This window comes from Maylandia zebra, linkage group LG19, assembly GCF_041146795.1.
Source record: "Maylandia zebra isolate NMK-2024a linkage group LG19, Mzebra_GT3a, whole genome shotgun sequence".
In the NCBI taxonomy this organism is placed as follows: Eukaryota; Metazoa; Chordata; class Actinopteri; order Cichliformes; family Cichlidae; genus Maylandia; species Maylandia zebra.
The window spans coordinates 24,489,323-24,511,626 of NC_135185.1; the positions used below are offsets into that span (position 1 = coordinate 24,489,323).

Sequence of the window (22,304 nt, forward strand, 5' to 3'; positions counted from 1 at the left end):
ATTTTAACCACAGAGAAAAACACAGACAAGTATAAACCAAGCCAAATAAGGCTCATGCATACCTTTTAGGGAAAAGAGTCTGTTCTCTAGATGGAAAAAAGAACACATCAATCTAGCCAGCTACACCCTCCCAGTAACTCCAGTTGCAGTTGTTTTCTGACTCTGCCCCACTTGCTCACTTGAAGGAGAAAATAAACTGACATTAAAGTGATGTCAGATGTCTTTGATGATATGAGATGACTCGATGTTTTGCCACCCCCTCCTCCATTCATTCAGCCAATCCTCTACTTTTCCTCGTTCAGTAGCATTATGTGTATCATTGCACTAAATTTACTTAACTGTGTGTGTGTGTGTACTTTTTAAATTCAGTTTGTAAGTCTGTAGAGATCAGAGCATTAGGTCAGGTGCTCCTGACAACTTACTAAATGTGGTCTCGTGCATTTACAAGCATCATGTGGGACCAGAATAATGGTAATGTTTGTTAACTCTCTCTCTCTGTCTGTCTCTCTCAAATGCATGCTCTCTCTCTCTCTTTCTATAAGTGGAGGAGTTTAATAAGAGCGCGGAGACTCAGAACAGGTCCTGACAAAGACCAGAAGAACATAGCTCGATAGATACGATAGTCACTGCTGACAGTAACAGAAGACGAAGGAGCACATGATGAGTGAGAAGCACCAGGTATTGTTTTGTTTTTTTTCTATTTTTTTAAAGGATGGATCTTAAGGATCTTTTAATTGTATTTCACAGTTGTTATAAGGCTGTCCCACAGCGGCTTCTCGCAAAGCAACATTTTCTTAGCACTATAGACTCAGTGCATGCTGCACAAGCCCGAAACCAAACAGCAGAAAAGTGGAGATAGAGTCAATATTTGAGTATTTAGCAGCCAAACTTCTAATTTCTAAAATATCCTAAAACTCAATTACAGGATACCCTAGCATAATTCGGATTGTGAATATACCAGCATAGGCTTTGCCAAATTAATTCTGAATAATATAAAATGTGAAGATCTGACAAATGTCCCAAAAATTTGTGACACTTTGTATCGCAGCTCAACTGTTTCTATGACCATATGCTTAAAGAATGCTTTAGCCAGACAACCAGGAAAACTAGGATTTATTCACAGATGTCACATTGACATCACAAGAGAAAAACACACAAGTACAGAGACAAAACAAAAACCTGATTGAAGTCCATTTCGATGCTTCTGGGTTCTGGTTTTGTGCATGCTGATTTACTAACATGTTTTTCACAGTAAAGTTGGAGTCAGGAGGCCATTATGTTGTCCGCTGGAACACGTGGCCCTTTTGGTAGTAGGTAAAAAAAGAGCACACGTCTTCTGTTTTTCCACAGACTGAAATACCTGAGAAGAACAATGTTCTGCTTTGCCAGATCTTTTCCTGCTCTGACATGTCTACATGCCTACTGAATGGCTGAAAACTTGCAATGCTAAATAACTGTCACTGCATTGTGCAACTGTCTTCAAAGCAGAGAGACTAAAGCAAATCAAAACAGAAATAGCTAAGAAAAAGTAGTGTACTGGTTTTTGGTGAGTTATAGTTCTATTATATTTATTTTCAGTCATATACAGAATGTAAAAAGCAACAAAAATAGGAACAGGTATGTACATATTCTGATAATTATTGTGATAACCTGATAGGCATTACATAATGAGACAAACCATTATATCTAAATGAATACAGTTGCCTAAATAACCAAATAACACCAATAAATAGTTTGACTGAGTAAACATAATTAACTGATTTTAAATACTTATGTCTGCCCCAGGGCAGCTGTGGCTACAACTGTAGCTTGCCTCCACCAGTGTGTGAATGGGTGGATGACTGGGTGTGTAAAGCGCTTTGGGGTCCCTAGGTGGGACTAGTAAAAGCACTATAAAAATACAGGCCATGTGTAACATCAGCTCTGAGAGTGAAAATTACTGAACACCCAAAATGCATAATGCAACATCTGTGACAGTCCTGTCTTCAGCTGGACAGAGAGATGGACTAGGCCACTTTCAGATAAACTGTCACACTGCACATCAGATTACATAACAAATACAATACCATACATTGTTTGCTAGATAGCACCATTTAAAAAATAAAGCCACTTGAGTATTTCATTAGAACATTTAACTGCACTGGAAAAATAGTCATGGGGCAGTTGTGCACTGTGGTGGGTGCTAAGTATTTTTTTTTATTTTGGGAAGGTCTAATGTTAGGTGAAGGCAAGAAAGCTACAGCAACATTTAGCCCCACCCACAGTATTTCCTCTTAGCTTAAAAGTTTAATGAGTTGACAGAATTAACACCCAGAAGCAAGTAGCATCATGTACCGGTGAAATGAAAATTGTGAGGCAGGCTGTTTGGGAGTCTGCTAAAGTCGGTTACTTATAATGTGTTAACAACATATGGAAACACATAAACTATCTGAGCATTGTCCACAGTTTCTTTAACAACATGAGTGAGGAAAAAAAGGTTTTCCTCCTAACAGTAAACAGTTTTTTCCAAGAATCTTCCAGGAAGGCGTAGCAGGCAAAGGAAATGGCATGAATAAAGCAGTACATTGGTCTAAATAAAAAGGGTCTGACATTGCTTGGATTGTTATTTGATTTAGATAAAATGGACATGACCATATGTTGATAACCCGAAAGACAAAAGCCATAAGATATAAATATTTGGTTTACAATGAATAAATAAATACTGACTAATATGTCAAAATATTTAAATTTAAAGACGTAAAAGACAAACAAAGTTAAACTGAGAAGTCTGTTGCTATAAATCCATATAACATGTCAAAGAAACAGATGCTGTTTGTCCACAATGCAAGACAAAAATGTCATTATGCAGACTGTAAATGCATTTCAGTCTATTTCTCCTGCAGTGTCTGTCCATTACTTACATTATTTCCTCATGCACAGCAATAAACATCATCTGATAGTGCCGATTAGCCACATAACAGCATTATTATTGTGTTAAGTCTAATGACATAATAGTTTTAGAAACATATCCTTTTTTTTTTGGTCATTTTATACATAAGCAGCAAAAGAAAAGTAGATGCCATCAGTATGAGACACATTTTATTCTTTGGCATTAACAATGACCACAGGTTTAATTTGCTCTGTTCTGTTGATGTAAGTGGACACAGCAGAGAGTTGATATGTGGTCATGTCTGATCCTCTGCGTTGATATCTAGTCTTTCTGTAGATGGCGCTAACCTTCTTTCTAAAGTACTGCCCTGAGAAGACATACAACAAAGGGTTTAAGACACTGTTGAGAAAGGCTAGATATGCTGAGAGCTGCCTTCCTATATCCAGAGAGTCAGACCACAGCTTCTCATCCAGCACATTGACATCACAGAGAATGTCAAGAAAGGTAATTACCTGGAAGGGACCCCAGCATAGTAAAAACACCAGTGTAACAGCATACACTAACACAGTGGCCTTTTTATCACTGGTGTGATGAAAACCAACACTTTCCCTCCTCTCAGATAAAACCTTGATTATATTTCCACTGCTGAAAACAATGACCAAAACAGGAAGAACAAAGCCCACCACATTTATCACAATCTGATGGGCCAGCTTCCAATAGCTGTCATGGGTGTAATCCAGAACGCAGGATGTGGTCTCATAGTCCTCAAAGAACTTCACCTTTCTGTGAGCTATTGTCGGTGTGCTCAGTAAGACCCCTAATATCCACAGGATGAAGCAGATCACCTTGGCGTAGAGCGTCCGTCTCAGCCAGCTGGCCTTCATGGGCTTCACAAATGCTATATAGCGATCGATGCTAATCATGACCAGAGTGAAGATGCTGGTGTAGAAATTGATGATGATTAGGGCGTTGACGATTTTGCACAAGGCCTCTCCATATGGCCAGTTGAACTCATTGAGGATATTCATTGCCCAGAAAGGAAGGCTACACAGTAGAATAAAGTCAGCCAGCGCCATGTTGCTCAGATAGATCTCTGCTACAGTCAGTCGATCTTTGTGGGCAAAAAACACCACCAGCACAAAGCTGTTAAAGAGTAGACCTGCCAGGGATATGGTGAAGATGTATGGGGGGATGATGGTGTGGATAAGCTCCCATTCTGCAGTGACTGGAGACAAGCTGCTATTTTCAGTCAACACTGTCGGCACAGTTGTGAGTTCCATTGGCTCCACTGAGTAGGAAAAAATAAATATTCATAAACCTTCAGTACAATGTTATCATTAAAGATTAAAGCTAACCATTTAAAATCCATCATTAAAGAAATGTGCTACGTAGGAATTCAAATTTGAAGCTAAACAAGGAACTGAACATAAAACAGCTTATATAAACAATCAATGGGTGGCTAATTTTATGACTTTCTTTTATCCAGTTAAGAAAGTTCAGCTCTGGGGAGGAAGCAAACAGCCCCAGAAAAGGAAGATGATTATTTTTCTGTGTTAAAAAACACTCAAGAGCCAAGAAAAAAAAATCACAGGTAGATCTTCTGTGTTGTGTATTGCATCTTTTCTTCTAATTTAATCAGTGGATGACTACTTTGAAAAGACTGATTGCCACATTTTATTTTGTTTTTCTTTTAAGCATCAAATACTGAAAAGGAATTAAAAAAGTTCTTACCGTATGTTTCACCAAAATGTTACTCCGATGGTCAAAGTTGTAATAACAGATAACACGTCTGAGATGGGCTTAACTGTGCTCACGGGCTCCTGGTAAAGTACACAACGAGGCTGCTATGGGCGTTTTGTATATAGTTGCATTCTTCCACACCACTAGTTGAATATATCAAGTTGTTTATCAAAGAGTCAAAATTTGGACGGTGCTCATTTATGAGCAGCAGCTAAAACTGCAGTGGAGTACGGTGGCGTAATGTAGCATGTCTTGGAGAGAAAATGCAGACTTTGGACATTCCAGTTCATAGTGTGTGAAAATACTACTATTATTATCACAGATAGTTAGAAACTAATGACATATACCAAAGAAAGCAGGGTTTTATTTAAACTTTAACAATTATTTATGTCATGATACTGTTGGATTTGGACCAAAATGCTGAACACAAAAGACAGAAATAAATAAGAAAAAACTGCTTTAATCCTGCACTCACACTATAATACAAAACAAAGGAGGCCCACACCTAGAGAAACAGTGCAGGACCAGTCTTAATGTTATTTATCAATAATTTTCATCACAGTTTTTACCAAAGAACATTTTTTGTCTGATGAAAACAAGACAATAACTAAATAAAAATAATGCATGGGGATTAAAACTGTCATAAATATGTTCTGGAGAGACGAGATCCAATCAGAACTAATTAAGTAGTGGGGAAAGGGGGGGCAAGATGGTGAGTGATCCAATCAGAAGTAATCTCCTTGGGCAATAAGGTTAGATGCACACGCTTGATCTGCCACCTGGAACTATGGTAGGTGGGGTTTAGTTAGCTCCCATGCTCTCTATTTCTCATGAAAACACTACAAATTATCAACACTGGGGAGGAAGGCAACAGTAGACATAGAGACACATTTTGCATTTGATATCAAGGAAAATGAGACACTTTTAAAATCATGTAGAGCAGCTCTCACCAGTAACAGCACAACCAACTTTTACACTTAATTGTTTAGTCAACCGAACCAACTTTAGTTATGCTATAAACAGGAAACAGGAATGCAGATTTGACACAGAGAACACAGGAGGGCAGCAAAAACAAACTCAGGGAATTAGCTTTGGTTGTAAATGACAAAAAGGAGACGGACTGAGAATAAAATCATGAAGAGAAATAAGCTAGCATATAAAGCTCAAAATGGCCAGAATTAAGAACAAACTAAGCAGAAAGATACAAATGTGAAAATCTAAACTATAACTAAAAAAACAAAAAACAAAAACAGGCTGAAGGTAATAAACACTAACAGACTAACCCAAAAAAGCACAAAAAACTCAGTAGATACACAACGTTTACCTAACATCTTTCGTCATGGTCTATGGAAAAATGTACTTGTGGAAAAGGGTCGAGCCACTCCTTGTAATTTTCCATCTTCTAGGAAAATTGGAAGTGCACTGATTCACTGTGCAAGCATTAATCAAATAACAGTATTTAAATAAAAAGCTTTGTTGTACAATTGTAATGAACTTGAATGTCTTTTATTTGGTATGACCACTTATAATCTTTAACACAGCCTGAAATCTTTCAGACGAGCTTACTTGTAATTTCTTTAACTAGTCTGCAGGAATAGTTCTCTAGTCTTGTTGAAAGACACTCAACGCTCTTCTTGGGATGTTAATTTTTCTGTTGTTTGTCAGCATGATCCCACACTGCTTCAGTTCAGTTATTGTGTAATCAGCTGTACCTCACTGGGTACCCTAGTCTACTCTATTCCCTGCACTATGTGGTTCCTGTCATATTTCAAAGCAAAATGACCAGGTGTACATCAGAAGTTAGTGAGGGTTATCTGTCTATATGGCTTCCCAAGGCTGCTATTGGATAAAGAAAACTATTCAACAAGAAATAGGAGAGACAGGAAAGAGAGGGGGCAAGACATGCAGCCAAGGGCCGGCCATACGGCATATGGCCGTCTGCTCACCCACTAAGCTAAACAGGTGCCAATCCACATATTTATTGATAAATATTGAGGTGTCATATCTCTTCATAAATGATACAGGGGAGGTCAGAGATTTTTTTTTTTTTAATTCCAAGAAAGTCTTGCTCCTTGGAAGCAAAATATAAAGAAATGACAGAGTATCTCAAAGCTTATGAACAGTCCTGTAAAGATATGACTGATTCAGGAAATTACAGCATTACTCCCTGTCTGGACCTCTCTGTTTGCTATGATGTTGAGATATCATTAATAAAACCTTTAGTTTTTTTTTCATCTTTTTTCATTTGTGATTGTATTAACTGTATAAACAGTGAAATCTTTAGACCGGTAATGATTTCCATATGCTATAAAAACAGATTTATCAGTTTTATCCTCAGCTTGTACATCATCCAGTTCTGATATGTTCTAAATTTAAAGTAATGACAACAATAACAAATATTAAACCAACTTCAAATCACACTGGAGTTAATGTAAACTATAATCAGTACTTGGAAGACTTAGATGAAGGGTTATCTAATAATCAGTATGTCCGAGATTGTGTAATCCCTTTTATGGTAAAAATGACAGCAGCATACCAAAATGAAGATGAAGATCAGCTCTTTGCCAAACATTCCTTGCTTAGTCAGTTTTATATATCTGTCCTACATTTGTGACTTTGATTACTTGTAAATGCCAAATTTAACACATGGGACCATTCAAAAAAGCAAAGCCCAGTGTTTTTATAGACAAAATGGATAAACACCAGTTTGCTTCCAGAATTAGGCTTTTTTTTTTTTTTTTTTTTTTTTAATCTAGCCACCCTGCCTCTCTTTAAACAATACAGAATTATGGCAAACATTAGTCAACTGTTTCCCTCAGTTTCAACATTTTAGAAATTAGTGATATTTGGTTTCCCACTATTTAGAAATAGTGGGAAAGATTTCGTCTGTCTCTGCACAACAATTATTAAACTTCTCATCATCTCTAACATCCTCTGTTAAAGTTGTTTTTACTTGTTTGTTCAGTTTAGAATGTTAAAACATATATAAAATATTGTAGTTTGGAGTTGTCACAGGGAGGGTGTATACTTTGGAAATAATATAGATGCAACCATTACCATGTCACAGCCTTTCCTGTAATTCATGCTTCTCACTGGGGTAACTTTTGGTTTATTTAGTTCCTGAGAGAAAAAGTTCAGCCAGTTGCCCCCATATCACATTCTCTTACAAGGTGTCAGCACTCTTTATAACCTCAAAAGTTATCTTCTGCTTTAATCAAGGGTTTGACCAATAAAAACGTAAAGATGACTGATTCAGTGCAGTTCAAGAACAACTTTATTAAAGTTTTACTAAGCTGGTTACAGTTCAAAAAAGGTTCCTAAATTACAGGTTGCACATCGGTCCTCCCAAGAATAAGAACCAAACTAAGCTTGTAGTAGGGGTACATGCCAGAAGGACTTGTTTTAGCTTGCTGCTAAGAGAAATTCCTACTGTCTAGAAACAAGTGGTTGTGGACAAACATGCCAAGAATGTGAAAAGATCCGTTTTCGACATGCTTGAATTTGTTTTACAGATGTTGTCATAGAGATTTATTTTTTGCTTTTAGCATGCAAAGGATTACCGTAACACAAGTAACTTTTAACCTTTTGAGTTTACCGTCATTTGTGTGGGTGTAAGACACACAAGAGAAGCTTTAATTGATTGGAAAATGAAACACTAATTTAAAAACAAAAATTAAAAAGTAAAGCTAAGCTTCAAAGGCCAGGGCAGGCCCTCTTATTAGACCCTAATCCAACAACATAAAATATATTAATACATGAAATTCAATTCAGACACAAATATTTTTAAAAAGAGTTTACTCTTTATATGTAAATTCATTTAGATTTTTGTGCTCTCTGTTTGTTTACTTGAGATGAGATTGGCATTACCATGACCAGATGCCTCACACTGGTCTTTCCTCCTGCATTGAAGGGGTTTAAACACTTCCCTTGCCCGCTCCCTAAAGTTCTTCCCAACAATCACATACAAGAAAGGATTCAATGCACTGTTGCTGTAGCCAAGGTACGTAGCTAGCTGGTTGCCAATGTCCAGCACGTATGCCCACGTGCATCCAGAGATGACCTCATAGTGATCCAAGGTGTCAAAGAAGATCAGAATCTGGTAAGGCAGCCAGCAGAGAATGAACACAGCCAAAACAATAAGCACAAGGTATGCTGCCTTCCTCTCCGCACTCCCGCTGTTGCTTCTTCTCATCTTCTGTCTCTTTAGAATGACTTTAATAATGTGGTAACTACAGAACAATGCAATTGGGACAGGAATGAGAAAGCAGACTATGTTCACAGTTATGTTGTACCGCAATCGCCACCCTTCATGGGGGTAGTCTAGGTAGCATGCATCAATGCCCAGATGGGGGAAGAACTGCACAGAGCGGAAAAGAACAGCAGGAAAACTGAGGAAGATACCAACAATCCAAATGGTTACACAAATTCCATGTGCCCAGAAAGCCTGCCTCTGCCTTCCTTGGGACAATGGTTTAGTGAGAGCCATATATCTGTCCATACTCACAACAGTAAGGAACAACACACTACAATAATAATTCATCCCAATGACAATATTGACAAGCTGGCACATGAACTCCCCAAATCTCCAGTGGAACTTGTTGATTATAGTTGATACCCAGAACGGCAGACAGGAAACCATGAGGAGATCAGCTGCTGCCAGATTGCTCAGGTAAATGTCAGCAACAGAACTTCTGCGCTTCTGAAGACAGAGGACGCAAAGCACGAAGGAGTTGCCGATTACTCCCAGAAGACAGATGATCGACATATAGGCAGGCTGCATGGTGTAAACCCACTCCCATGCATCCGTGTGGTTGCAGACAAACTCAGCTGTTGTGTTGTTCTCCATAAGTAACTCAGCTGGAGGGTCTGAGCCAACTGGTAAAGCTGTTGGATGGTGACAGTGATTCAAAAAGTAGAAAACAAAAAAAGCATGTTCACAACAAATATATACTCTAGTCTAACCTTTTAGTGTATCAGCGGCGGTTTGATGCATGTATCATTACCTTTGTCCCATGATTTCAGTTCTTAGGGAGAGGGGATAATTGATTTAATGGAGTGTGGCTAATGGATGCTTTATCAGCCAAAACACACACTACACACATGCCATCTTCAAAGTAGACCGTCTTAGCAACCAATTCAGTAATGAGCATTTCTAGTGTTGCAAAAGGAAGGCCACAAAAATATGTTGCATGTTAAAAGTACAGTCAGTCATTTTTGTGGGATTATTTAGTAAAATAAAAAGAATATTGTATAAATATACAATGATTAGTGTGTAATTACATCCAACACCAAACTGAAACATTCTCTTGTACTAAGTAATCATCAATTAAGAATAAAAGCCAAAGCCACTTGCATCTTAATGAAATGTCATCCACTTCACCTTGAGCCTTATCTCCTGAACTGAAGTTAGAGCTACAACACTTAAAAAACACACATAATATTTATTTATTCCCAATATTTTCACAGTTAATTATTGTCAGCAGATTAGATGTCTCCATATAGGTGACAACGTGCTGACCAGCGCAGTCACTGGTTATAAGCTAACATTATGTCAGTTAATGTTAGGCTTGAGCGTCCTAAAAATCATACTTTACTTCTGCTAAATAGCTTGACTATATTTTACATCATATGAGAGTTTATTAACTAAGTATCAAAGTCCAACAATGTTATATCCAGTTTAATGAAAGTTTCACTTATGCCATCTAAAAGCAGTTAGCCATGGCTAACAGAGGCTAACAGCAGCCAACAGTAATGTCCTTTTTTTTTTTTTTTTTTTTTTTGCCTGTCCCGTTTGGCTCTTTTGCCATCAGAATTGTTGTCTAAAGGCAAACAAAGATGCCCAACGGATTTACTTTACCAAATTGACCATCCCAGCCTTGCCGTAATGGTCCATTTGATTCACCTTTTATTGTTGATTTTATTTTCACTTACTGAATACGGGACAGACTTGACTGGGGGAAAGAAGGGGAGAAAGAAAGAGGGAAAGAGAAACAGCTGAGAAGAGGGACGGGGGAGAAGGGCAAAAGACAAAAACCAACAGAACGGGCAGAGAAAAAAAAATGCATATATCAATCACCTGGATCATCTGCTGAGAAAGAAAAAAGAAAAAAAGCAGAAGAGAACAAGAGTAATAGAATAAACAACATCACAATGATATATGGGAATATGACAGTAAATACTAAATATTAAACATTATTGTGCAGCACATAAGATCAACAGAACACAGTGTGCTTTGAGGTAGGAGCCAAAAAGGGTGTAGTTTGTGGGTGTGATCACCCGTGTGTACACCTGTGAGCATGGACGCGCTTGTTTTTTTTTTGTTTTTTTTAAAAGGTTCCTTCATGTAATAATCTGCTAGAGGGTGTGGGGGGGCCACAGCCCCATCCTCCAGGGCATGAAGCAGGTATGGAGGAGATCAAAACTCCAGACATCCAGAGGCCCCCAGAACACAAGAGACCAAGGAAGACCAACAGAGGGGCAGCCGCGCCACTGTCCCAGAAAGAGCTGAGGAGAGTCCCAGATGAGGGCTCACTCAGCAGCCGCGGAGCAGAAGCCAGGGGGAGTTGCAGTGACGCGCCCATGAGCTTCGCCGGCAGCCAGCCGTAACAGTAATGTCCTAAACAACCCACCTCAATATTCGCTCATCAGAGGGAGAGGTTAATTTCTCTGAGTCGGTGACTCATATCAGTCTCAAAGTTTTACATTTCTTAAAGCTACATATTGATAGCTAAGTTAAGAGTAGACTGACAGCCTACCAAAACAGCGAAAGACTGGGGCAGAAGCGGGAGTCATGTTGCTATCTTACTACACTTACCACGAATGAACAGCAGCTAGTCTCTGTGATCACTCTGTGGTAAAAATGCAAAATACCACAAAATATTTAATTGAGTCATGCAGTATTATTCCTGATTCATTGCTACGTGCTGATATTATTCAAATATGGTAAAATATAGTGGGTACAACAAGGCTTTTTACATAAACAGTGTTAGAAACACTTCAAGCAGCCATGGTTGCTCAGGTGCACAGTCTAAATTTAATGTTTCTCTTGCCTGACTAAAACATGTTTGTCCTACAATGACCACCACTTCTAGGATTATGTATGTTACTTGGAAGGGTTAAGGAAATTGAATTCATTTGACTACAATCTGCAATCTACTGGCATCTACTGATGAGATTTTACACACTGTCACTTAAAAGCCAAAATGAGCTTTGTGATTTGAAAGTTGAGCCAAATGTGATTGCATTCTTTTTATCGGACAGCAGGGGGCAACACCCTTAGCTGCATTGTAATTCCAGTTAGTACCATTGCTGTGTGACCTCAATAAATGTTTTCCCCTCAGTTTTCTGTCAAAGTGAATTAAAAAAAAGGGAGTCCTTAGTAGAGTCAGTAGAGTTGCTCACTGATACTGTCACGGCTGCCGAGGCAAGCCGTGTGGCGTTGAAGGAAAAAGGACCCAAAATGCAGGCAGTGACTGATGATACGAGTGACGTTTATTTACAAGTGGCGGAGTGGCAAAACAGGCAATGAGGGATGACAAATAACTGAAGAAACCTAAACTGGGAAAACTAAATAGCAAACCTGAGATCATACAAAACAGGGTGAGGGGCAGAGCGCTGCAGACTAAGGAACAGAACACCATGGAACGCAGACGAACCAACAACAAGCACAGACCGACACCCACTATATATACACACACAAGGTAATCAGGTAATCACACACAGGAGGGAAGAACAGCTGATCCTAATACACAAAGACGACTGGAGGATAAAAGCTGAACACAATGACAACACACACAGACCTTCAAAATAAAACAGGAAATCCAGAACAAGAACAGGGCACAAGGGGAGGACACAAAATACCAAAATCAGAATAACTAGAACATAGAAAAATAATCATAAAATACAAAATGCTGGGTCAACGACCTAGCACCATGACAGACACAAGTCTTTAACCAGTGTTTATGACGCATGGTTTCAAATCACCAAGAAAACGGTGTCGAAAGTGTTCACTTTCAGGTGTCATAACAGAACTTCACTAACAGGGTGAAGTCATATTGACTGTGTCCATGTTTATTAAACAGTCTGTGACGTCTTATGGAAACATGAATGAGGCATCTGCACTAAAACCTCTTCAGTGACTGTCATCCCCCACTGTGGTGTTTACAGAATAGTCAAAATTTTAATTAATATTCCCATTTAGTAGCACAACATAAACCAGAATAACATGAACTTTGAACATGAATGTGGGAGTGACATACATTTCAGATTTGAAGGACAAGGCTAAAAATCACAAAATTAAAACCATTTTAAAAAGCAGACAAAAACACATAAAACGAGGTTGAACTGTGTGTTTTCTGGCAGACATTCTACAATTTGCGGTAACTTTTTCTGCATGCCTTTTGTTCCACAACAATTTTCAGCACTAGCAATTGTGGTGAAGCCTGATATCCTGCTTGGCAAGATTTGCCTTCATTTTGAGGACACCTATGGGTGTACCCTTGCCCACAACCCATTTTGAGTAAACACTTGGCAATTAAAAGGTGGTTTGGGGGACAGATATACAATAAAAAAAAAAGAAAAAGTTATGTCTATACAGCCAACAAAAAGAAGCATGTTTGTGCGTCACAACTGGAAACTTGTTGAAAGAGTCACATGTTTAAGTCTGGAAACTCTGAGTCAGAAACACCAGAAACACTTAGCAAGACGCTGTTTCAACATGAACCTTTGGATGTTCAACTTAACATTCAAATGCATCATAAAGATTCATAAAGCGAAAGACCGCATGTTGATTTTATTCATCGTTATGCTCTGAGTGAAACAAATAGTGGCATCATTTGCATCTTCAGCAATAAACTTTATAACAAAAAAGTTGTATTTACATAAATTATTTTACAGTACACATATTTACATCACAGAACCAGTACAGCCAAGATACTGATGACTACTACAGTTTGTAATATATGAATCCAACAATATCACACACTGGTGAGTTGTTGCAATATATAAAATATGTCTTCATTTTTTTCCAGTTCAAGCTAAACAACAGTGTTTTGCATTTGGTAGTAATCTGTAATACAACCACCTTTTCTAAACGTAACAGTGAGACGTTGTGCATCAGCTAACATACTAAAGAAAGAGTTCGTTAAAAGGTTTCTTAACAATGTATGATTAAGTCTGATTATTACAAAGCTACATCCACTGCGATTTCACGAACTTCATTTGATTTTAGATTTCATTTGAACCATTTAGTTTAAGACAATATCATTAAATGACTGCCCACTATCCTTCTGTGCTTTTGTTTGCAAAAAGCAATTTGCATACAGCATTTTATACAGAAGTTTTCAATGTGGAGGACAGGTTTGAACGTGTGGAGTCAGATAAGGTTTTCCTCTGGTGGCCCCACTGCTGGAAGAGTTCTCTGACTTTTTTCCGGAAGTTCTTTCCTACAATAACGTATAGGATCGGGTTAAGAATGCTGTTCAAGAAGGCTAAGTAGGTGAAGATCTGGATGCTGATGTCCACAGCATTTTCAAGGTGACAGCCTTCCAGTATCCCACCTCGTAAAAGCACATCTACTATGGTGATTACATGGAATGGCACCCAGCAAATTAGGAAGGCTACAAGGACTGCCAGGACCAAAATGGTGGCCTTTCGTTCTGTGTTTTCAGCATTGAACCTCTCAATTGCTTGCAATTTCAAAGCCTGAATAATATTAAAAGTGCAAAAGGAGATAATTGAAATGGGAATAACAAAGCTAAAAATGATCAATATCCCATCACAGATAACTTGTACGTTGTGGTTTGGATAGTTTAGATAGCACACAGTACCATATTCAGGGAAATATCTCACTTCCCTGAAGATGAACACGGGTATACTCAGAAGCAAGCCAAAACCCCATGTCAGCAGACACCCTAGTTTAGCATATTTTGGACTACGCATTCTTCCATGTGACATCGCATGTACCAGCGCCACATAGCGATCGATGCTAACCAGAACAAGAAAGTATATGCTGCAGTAGGCATTCATCTTAATTCCCACATTGATAACTTTGCACATGAAATGACCAAAAGGCCATTTAAAATCATTGAGCATGTTAACGGCCCAGAAGGGCAAACAGGACACCAGGACTAGGTCAGCAGCAGCCAGGTTGCTCAAATAGATTTCAGCTATGGTGCACGCCTTCTTGTGGAAGCAGAAGACAGTCAGAACGAACATGTTAAGCATAATTCCCAGCACGGTGATGAGCAGAATGTACACTGGTTGGTGTGCAGTGAGCCACTCCCATAGTTCGTGATCTGGACAATGAGTCTCATTGGTGTTGTTATTGTTTCCATATGATATAGTGGTGCTGTAGTCTGGGATGCTGTAAAGACAAAATGAGACATGAAGTAAATAGGCAGTTAAACATCAACAGTACATTAGGTTCTTACCTTGAGTTTATGTAAAATACCAATGCGATAAATATGGAGCTTTAGCCAGCACTTAGCTGGCTATCGTCTCTGCAAACCCAACAGTTGCCCTGCTACATACAATATTTACCATACAGATATGAAACTGATGTCATTCTTCTTATCTTATTCTAAGAAAAGAAGTAAATAAGCATGTTAATGAACAGATGTCCTAACTGTACATCCATTGTGTGCTGTTTGTCATTCTTTCTCTGTCGACCAGGTTCAGTTTTCCAACTAGTTGATTGCTGAAGAAATCTCCACCCACTGACTTAGCCTCTTGTTTCAACAAGAACAGAGCTGAACATGAAAGCCTGTAATAAACGTGATGAATACATTTCTGGTTGTGGAGCAAGCTACTTTGCAGCTATGACCTTTGTATTGAACCAAAGGATAAGCTTAAAACATAAAGAAATTGTTGAACAATAAGGGTGTTTGCACATCTGCAGCACTCAAAAATTATATAAGCTTGTCTGAGACTGAACCACCTTGTTCCACTAATGAGCATCAGGCATAGCATAATGTTGTTTATGCTTCTGCTTAATTCCCCTATCATGTTACCTAATTGGCAATCTGTTCTTTCAAACCATACTGTATGTACCCTATGCTTACATCCACGTGTGTGAATGTTTAAGAGCAATTAAAATTACTGAAAGTTGCTCCAAAGTTTGTTTCTGTTGGCGTAAGGAGCACTTGGCAGCAATGTGGCAGACGGCACAATGGAGGGCAGAAGCTTCTGTTGGTTAAAATAACCAAATGTTTGACATGGATTAAACTCGTCTTTAGAAGAACATGCTTAGGCAAAACCTGAGCTCTCATATCATGTAGTACAACTGATGTTTTAATGTACAACAAAAAAGAATAAATGAAAAACAAAATAAAGAGAAAAAGATGCTTCTTCTGGTCATCGTCGATATGTAACTCTATACTTCTATACTCTACATTACACCCAAAAAGACATGTTTTTTTTTTAAAGTCTCACTCGCTGTAACAACAAAGGCAAGAAGTTCATTTTAACAGCAGCTGTCAGCTATCAGTAGTTGTATTACCTGCTTTACACACATTGGAGTATATTTAACCTGCTTGAGCACATGGTTACTGACAAAATGATTCTAAAAAATAAAACAATTGGAAAATTGTTCTCCATTCTTAGGGGATTTTTTTTGGTTATATCTCACATGAAAGATTTAAAAATATATAGAGTATATTTGATTCATACATACCTTGTAGGTCTAAGAGTCATTTTCCTATGTTCAGATGTCCTGCTGCACTGTTAACAGTTAACTCCCCCACTCTAGTCTGCCTGTCTCTGCCTCACGCTCCTAAAGGAAACTGTAATTAAAGTGATGTCACCAAAAAAAAAAGAAGGCATGGCAAAAAACCCTCACTTCTCTCATTTCACATTCAGTCTGAATGCTCCCTGTCTGTCGGTCTGGGTTGCACCTTATTCAAAGATGCACTAGTAACATGCAACAAGCCATACTAATATCCAAAGTAGACTGTAGACTCTAGGCTCATCTTGTTAATCATATTTCTTTTGTTTATTACATTATTCACATTATTGTCAGAGTGGGTATTATACCAGAGCGTACACAGGGTTGAAGGCCTGTTTTTGGTGAAAAACAGGAGAAGGTGGTGGAGAAACAGAAAAAGAAAAGGGACCAAAAGAAAGAGAGAAAAAAGGGGCTGCAGGGGACAAACAAAAAGGGCGCAAAAGGCTTTAAATATGTTATCTCCTCATGCTGGTACTGCAGCTTCTGCATTTACTGTAACTTCTGCATGTGTTTCCATTTCACGCTTTCGAGAGGCAAACCGTGAAATGGACATGGCAGACGGGTGCATCTGTTACACAGTTTTCCGTGATATGGATTTGAATAAAACCAGGCACTTTTTGTCCCATGTACGCCTCTTAGTAAGTTCTTACAAAACTAAACAGTTGTGGCTTGACATAGTTCATGTTTACATGTTAAATATTTTCTGACCTGATGTATATACTCACTAGATAGCTAATTCTGGTTCTTAACGCAGCCAGTGACATCTCGGCAATTTAATGGTCAAGTCAATCTGCTGAAGTTCAAAGTAAGCATCAGAATGAGGAAAAAGGGTCTTTCAAGTAACTTTAAATGTGGCATGGTTGTTGGTGCCAGATGCGCTGTTCTGATATATTTCAGAAACTGCTGATCTGCTGGGATTTTCCCACACAACCATGTCTAGGGTTTACAGAGAATGCTCTGAAAAAGAAAAAACATATCCAGTGAACTGCAGTTTTCCAGGCAAAAATGCTTTTTTGATGCCAGATGTGAAAGGATAAGAACATATTGACTGCTTTGAGCTGTTAGAAAAGCAAAGTTAACTCAAGTCAACACTTCTTATACAAAATAGTGTATGCAGAAGAGCATCTCTGAAGGCACAATGCATCAAAACTTGAAGCAGATGGGCTAGACCACACCGACTGCGACTTCTCCGAACAGGCAAACTGAAGTTACATTTTGTAAACTATACCACAGAAGACTGGAAAAAAGTTACACGGTTCAACTCAATTCAATTCAATTTTATTTATATAGCTCCAAATCACAACAACAGTCGCCTCAAGGCGCTTTATATTGTAAGGTAGACCCTACAATAATACATACAGAGAAAAACCCAACAATCAAATGACCCCCTATGAGCAAACACTTTGGCGACAATAGGAAGGCAAAACCAGGCTCAGGGAGGGGCGGCCATCTGCTGCGATCCATCACAGCCTACCGGAATTTCATTGTTGACCATGTCCACGCCTTTATGACTGCAATTTTCCCAGCTTAAGATTGCTGCTTCCAGTACAATAACTTGTCATGTCATAAAATTAAAATCATCTCAAATTAGTTTCTTGAACATGAAAATGAGTTCAGTGTGCTCAAATGAGCTCTATAGTCACCAGATGTCAATCCAACAGAGCAGGAGTGTCCAACTCCAGTCCTCGAGAGCTACTGTCCTACAGCTTTTAGATGCGTCCTTGTTCCGACACACCTAAATCAAATGAATGGCTTGTTACCAGCCCTTTGCCCAACTTCATGGCATGCTGAAGAGGTAATTCAACCATTTGATTCAGCTGCGTTGGAGTATGGATGCATCTAAAAGCTGCAGGGCAGTAGCTCTCGATGACTGGAGTTGGACACCCCTGCAATAAAGCATCTTTGTGATGTGGTGGAACAGGAGATTTGCATCATAGATGCACTACAGCCAACAAATCTGCAACAACTGTGTGATGCTATCATGTCAATATGGAGCAATATCTCTGAGGAATATAATATGGATACACGTCCCATTAGTATTGTTGGGAAGAGAGTTCCTTACACCACTGAAGTGCAGAGACAAAAGAATCCATTTACGGCACTTTGTAATATTTCCCGTAAGATAATTATTGCAGTGAATAAAGCTGCCAATTTCTTTAGAAGTGCATTTTCACTGGGCATTATGGCAATATATCATTAGGGTAATCAACATCGCCTGAACAGATGGTTATCTTTGCATAGTAGGTTTCCATTTGGTGGATAAAAGCAATTTTACACAAAGATGTCAGATTAAATGTTATGTTACTTAATAGTCAGGTAAAACAGGTAAAATCCAACAAGTCAGAGAGTATTGTAAAATGCAGATTTGTTCTATCCCAACTCACGGTATTTTGGTACAAAATAAGCCTTAAATCTCTGATGATGTTCTGCAGCACCATATACATATTGGCACTATTAACAGAGAAAAAATACTTAAAATGTACAAATATACATGCCAGTGTTAAAAAATAATATGTAACAAATAGTGTTATGTATATTCAATTGGGTTAGTGCACATAGAATTTGGTATTGCACAGTGGTGGTTCATAGAGGAAATGGGGGAAAAATGGGGGGTAGGGGGTTACCGGTGCATGTGTGAGTTCAGGGTGGTTATATTCTTTGGGAAGAAACTGTTTTTGAGTCTGTGGGTTTTTCTGCTGTAGCGCTTCCCTGAGGGAAGCAGGCTGAACATGTTGAAACCAGGGTGGGAACTGTCCTTGATGATGTTTGCTGCTCTACTGAAACAGCGGGAGAAATAAATATCCATCAGGGAGGGGAGAGGGCAGCCGATGATCTTTTGTGCTGTCTTGACTACACTCTGAAGCCTCGCTCTATCCGCCTTAATGCAGCTGCCGTACCATACCATGATGCAGTAAGTTAGCAGGCTCTCAATGGATGAGTGGTAGAAGATCAGCAGCAGGTTGGAGTTCAGTTTGTACTTCCTGAGGACCCTCAGGAAGTGCAGCCGCTGTTGGGCCTTAAGCATTGTTTGCATAAAATGCATGCTCAAAAAAAAGTTTTGTCTCACCCCGATTCCTTCTTTTTGCATGTTGAAGCTCTACTTGGAACCTTGTTAAGATCCAATCATGCAAAATATGACTTTTTGCCATTTTTCAAGTTGTCTTAAACTTCTGATCGGGACTGTATATTCAGTTCTGTCCTACCTACTGAAGAGCCTTCTGCATGTTAAATGTCCACTGTTTCAGCATATTCCTAAAATTTGCCGACACAAAACCACTGGACTGGTCTCTTTATCAACCGAAAAGCACTATGCAGGGTTCTTTGATCTTCTCTTTGTTGTGTTTTAAACAAATGGCAGTAAAGCCCTAAATTGTTGTACAATCCAAATAAACAAATTAAACAACGCGGTCATCGTGATGTGTTACCACCAGATACCAGATGCTTTTCCTCAGGGTGATGTCCATACTAATCGTCTAATCTCAAAACAGTCTCTCTTATATTTCATACTAATAAGATTTTCTGTAAACGAAAAAGGCTCGTGTCTATGTGACATATTACTAAAAAGCACCAAAATGGAATAAACAGCTCTCCCATTAAGCAAGCACTTATCTGTGGACTGAGATTTTCATATGACCTGCAGATAACATATGGGTGCACATCATGGTAATTAGAGATATGTAATAAGATTTTAGCTAAACACAGAATACTAGACCGAAGGCCATCTTCAAGTTATCACTGATTCGAAGAGACAAAGGGCTTAAAAGCTGTGTGGAAACAAAGCTCGTGTGTCTTGGTCATGCTCTTAATGTGCAACGGATGCATGATCACAAGGAAGTTAGTGAATAGACTGGTATTTTATAATCACGTTTCACTTCCCCACATCATGTCAGTCATAGGGCTGATACAGGCAAACTGTTGGACTATTCTGTTTTGTTTTGAGAGAACTGTTATTGTTATATAAGTATGTAATTAGATTGGTGAAGAGTGACCTCAGTTTGATCCCTGGCAGGTGGGATCCCTGCAGGCAGAGTAACACAGTTAACATTCATTTGTAGGCAGATTCCCAGCTGCTGTCTTTGGTTTTCCTCCAAGATGTGTCAGTGTTGCAGTAAATAGGTTGCTTGCTTCCTTTCCTCAATCACCATTTCCTCATTTCTAAAAAATATTAAATTTCAGATATCTTATTTGATGCCTTTTTATGCACTTGCATGATACATTTCTGTGTCTACTAAAGAGGGCAAAGGCTCCACTGACACAAAAGAACAAAAGGGCTTAGTTCACACATTTGTTGCAATTAATGCATACCCCAATTAGCCGAATTTGGGTTGTAATATTTACTTAAGAATAGAATCTGGGCCCTTATGAACAGAGTTTCCATGTTTGAATAAAAGTGGGGTTTTTTTAAGTCTTAAACTCACAGCCCTGCAATGTAAATAGCATTTGATGTAAATCTAAATTCTGCTCTGTTGCCTCTAAAGTATGGGCTTAATATAAAAGGAGCAGTTAAAAAAAAAAAAGCAAGTGAGGTTTCCTGCTGTAGAGAGAGGGAAATTTAGTGATGGAAATATTGCCACAACTTTGTTTGTGAGATTTAAAGTTACAGAGACTTCCCATTGTTGTTAGTGGAGGTGAAAGTAATTGCACACATTGCAAAGTTGTGTCTTGCTTCCTGAAAAATCTCCAAAACAGACTTTGTTTATAGAGTTGTATTTTAGAAGATGAATTGCACCGCTTCTATTTTCATCTAGAAATAGCTCATGCCATGCTTTCGATGGTTATCTCAATGACTCTGTAACAATAGTAAAGCGCTGCCAATGAAAACACTGATGTAACTGTGACTTTTGATGCTCGAAATCTTAAGTAGAGAATGTTGTTGTGGTTTCTTTCCACAGTATATTATGGGATGGTGGAAGGATAAACTTAAAGGAACACTGTGAAGTTTGGCTCTGATATCTCTAAGATTCTTGAGATTCTAAGCCATTTCTCTACCACTAGTTAAAAAAGGGGTTACTATATTGTGAAATAAATAAGCACTGCAGTCAAACACATCCTGTACAAGTGTTGTTACAAGCAATTTTAATAATTATATAAATATGAGGGCAATGCAAATCAGTTAATAAAAATAAAAACATCCACTTGTCCAGCTCTCTACAAATACACAAAATTCTATTACATAGAAAGGTGCCACCATATACTATACTCCCAAGTGGGCACACTGGCTGCCACCAGGAAGCCATATAATTAAGTACAAAGGAGGTAAAACACTAGTGGATAATGATCAGTGCTTGAATGTAATTAGAAAAATAAAATAAAAATAATTACAGTCACACATAGTATAAATATAACAAGTATTAAAAAGGAGCTTTGTCTTATACACATGCATATGATATGTGCTTATTAAGTTCAGATATTCTAGTCAACACTGATCAGGCAGCTACAGGTTTATGATTCCTGAAAAAGTTTTCCCTGTACAAGAAAAATTAAATAATAAATCAGCCGGCTAAATTTCGTGGTGCACTTCTGTGGAAACATCCAGCCCCAAGTTATCAGTTAATCAACAATGGTAACTCATCGAGCATGGAAGAGACACTTCTGTTTAGCTTTGCTACAAAACACCTGCGCCGACTACAGCAAGTGTAAAAGCACTCAGGAAGTGACAAAACCTCGGACTATAGCTCATAAATGGTACATTTATGGGGGCGATCGTGGCTCAAGAGTTGGGAGTTCGCCTTGTAATCTGAAGGTTTCCGGTTCGAGCCCCGGCTTGGACAGTCTCGGTCGTTGTGTCCTTGGGCAAGACACTTCACCCGTTGCCTACTGGTGGTGGTCAGAGGGCCCGGTGGCGCCAGTGTCCGGCAGCCTTGCCTCTGTCAGTGCGCCCCAGGGTGGCTGTGGCTACAATGTAGCTTGCCAGTGTGTGAATGGGTGGATGACTGGATATGTAAAGCGCTTCGGGGTCCTTAGGGACTAGTA

General features: G+C 38.7%; 2 protein-coding genes and 1 pseudogene across 2 annotated transcripts; all 3 read right to left on the minus strand.

The window, feature by feature from the left end:
* Positions 1 to 3,078: 3,078 nt before the first annotated feature.
* Positions 3,079 to 4,690, minus strand: bdkrb1 (bradykinin receptor B1). Its single transcript, XM_076877884.1, has 2 exons — positions 4,601 to 4,690; positions 3,079 to 4,157 (listed from the first exon to the last, which is right to left on the minus strand). The coding sequence occupies exon 2, from the start codon at positions 4,147 to 4,149 to the stop codon at positions 3,079 to 3,081; it is 1,071 nt and encodes a 356-aa protein (XP_076733999.1). The 5' UTR covers positions 4,150 to 4,157; positions 4,601 to 4,690.
* Positions 4,691 to 8,426: 3,736 nt separating this feature from the next.
* On the minus strand, positions 8,427 to 9,455 carry LOC101469974 (B2 bradykinin receptor pseudogene; annotated as a pseudogene).
* A 3,313-nt stretch (positions 9,456 to 12,768) lies between these two features.
* LOC101487206 (B2 bradykinin receptor) lies at positions 12,769 to 16,373 on the minus strand. Its single transcript, XM_004540378.3, has 2 exons — positions 16,281 to 16,373; positions 12,769 to 14,972 (listed from the first exon to the last, which is right to left on the minus strand). The coding sequence occupies exons 1-2, from the start codon at positions 16,298 to 16,300 to the stop codon at positions 13,937 to 13,939; spliced, it is 1,056 nt and encodes a 351-aa protein (XP_004540435.1). The 5' UTR covers positions 16,301 to 16,373; the 3' UTR covers positions 12,769 to 13,936.
* Positions 16,374 to 22,304: the final 5,931 nt, after the last annotated feature.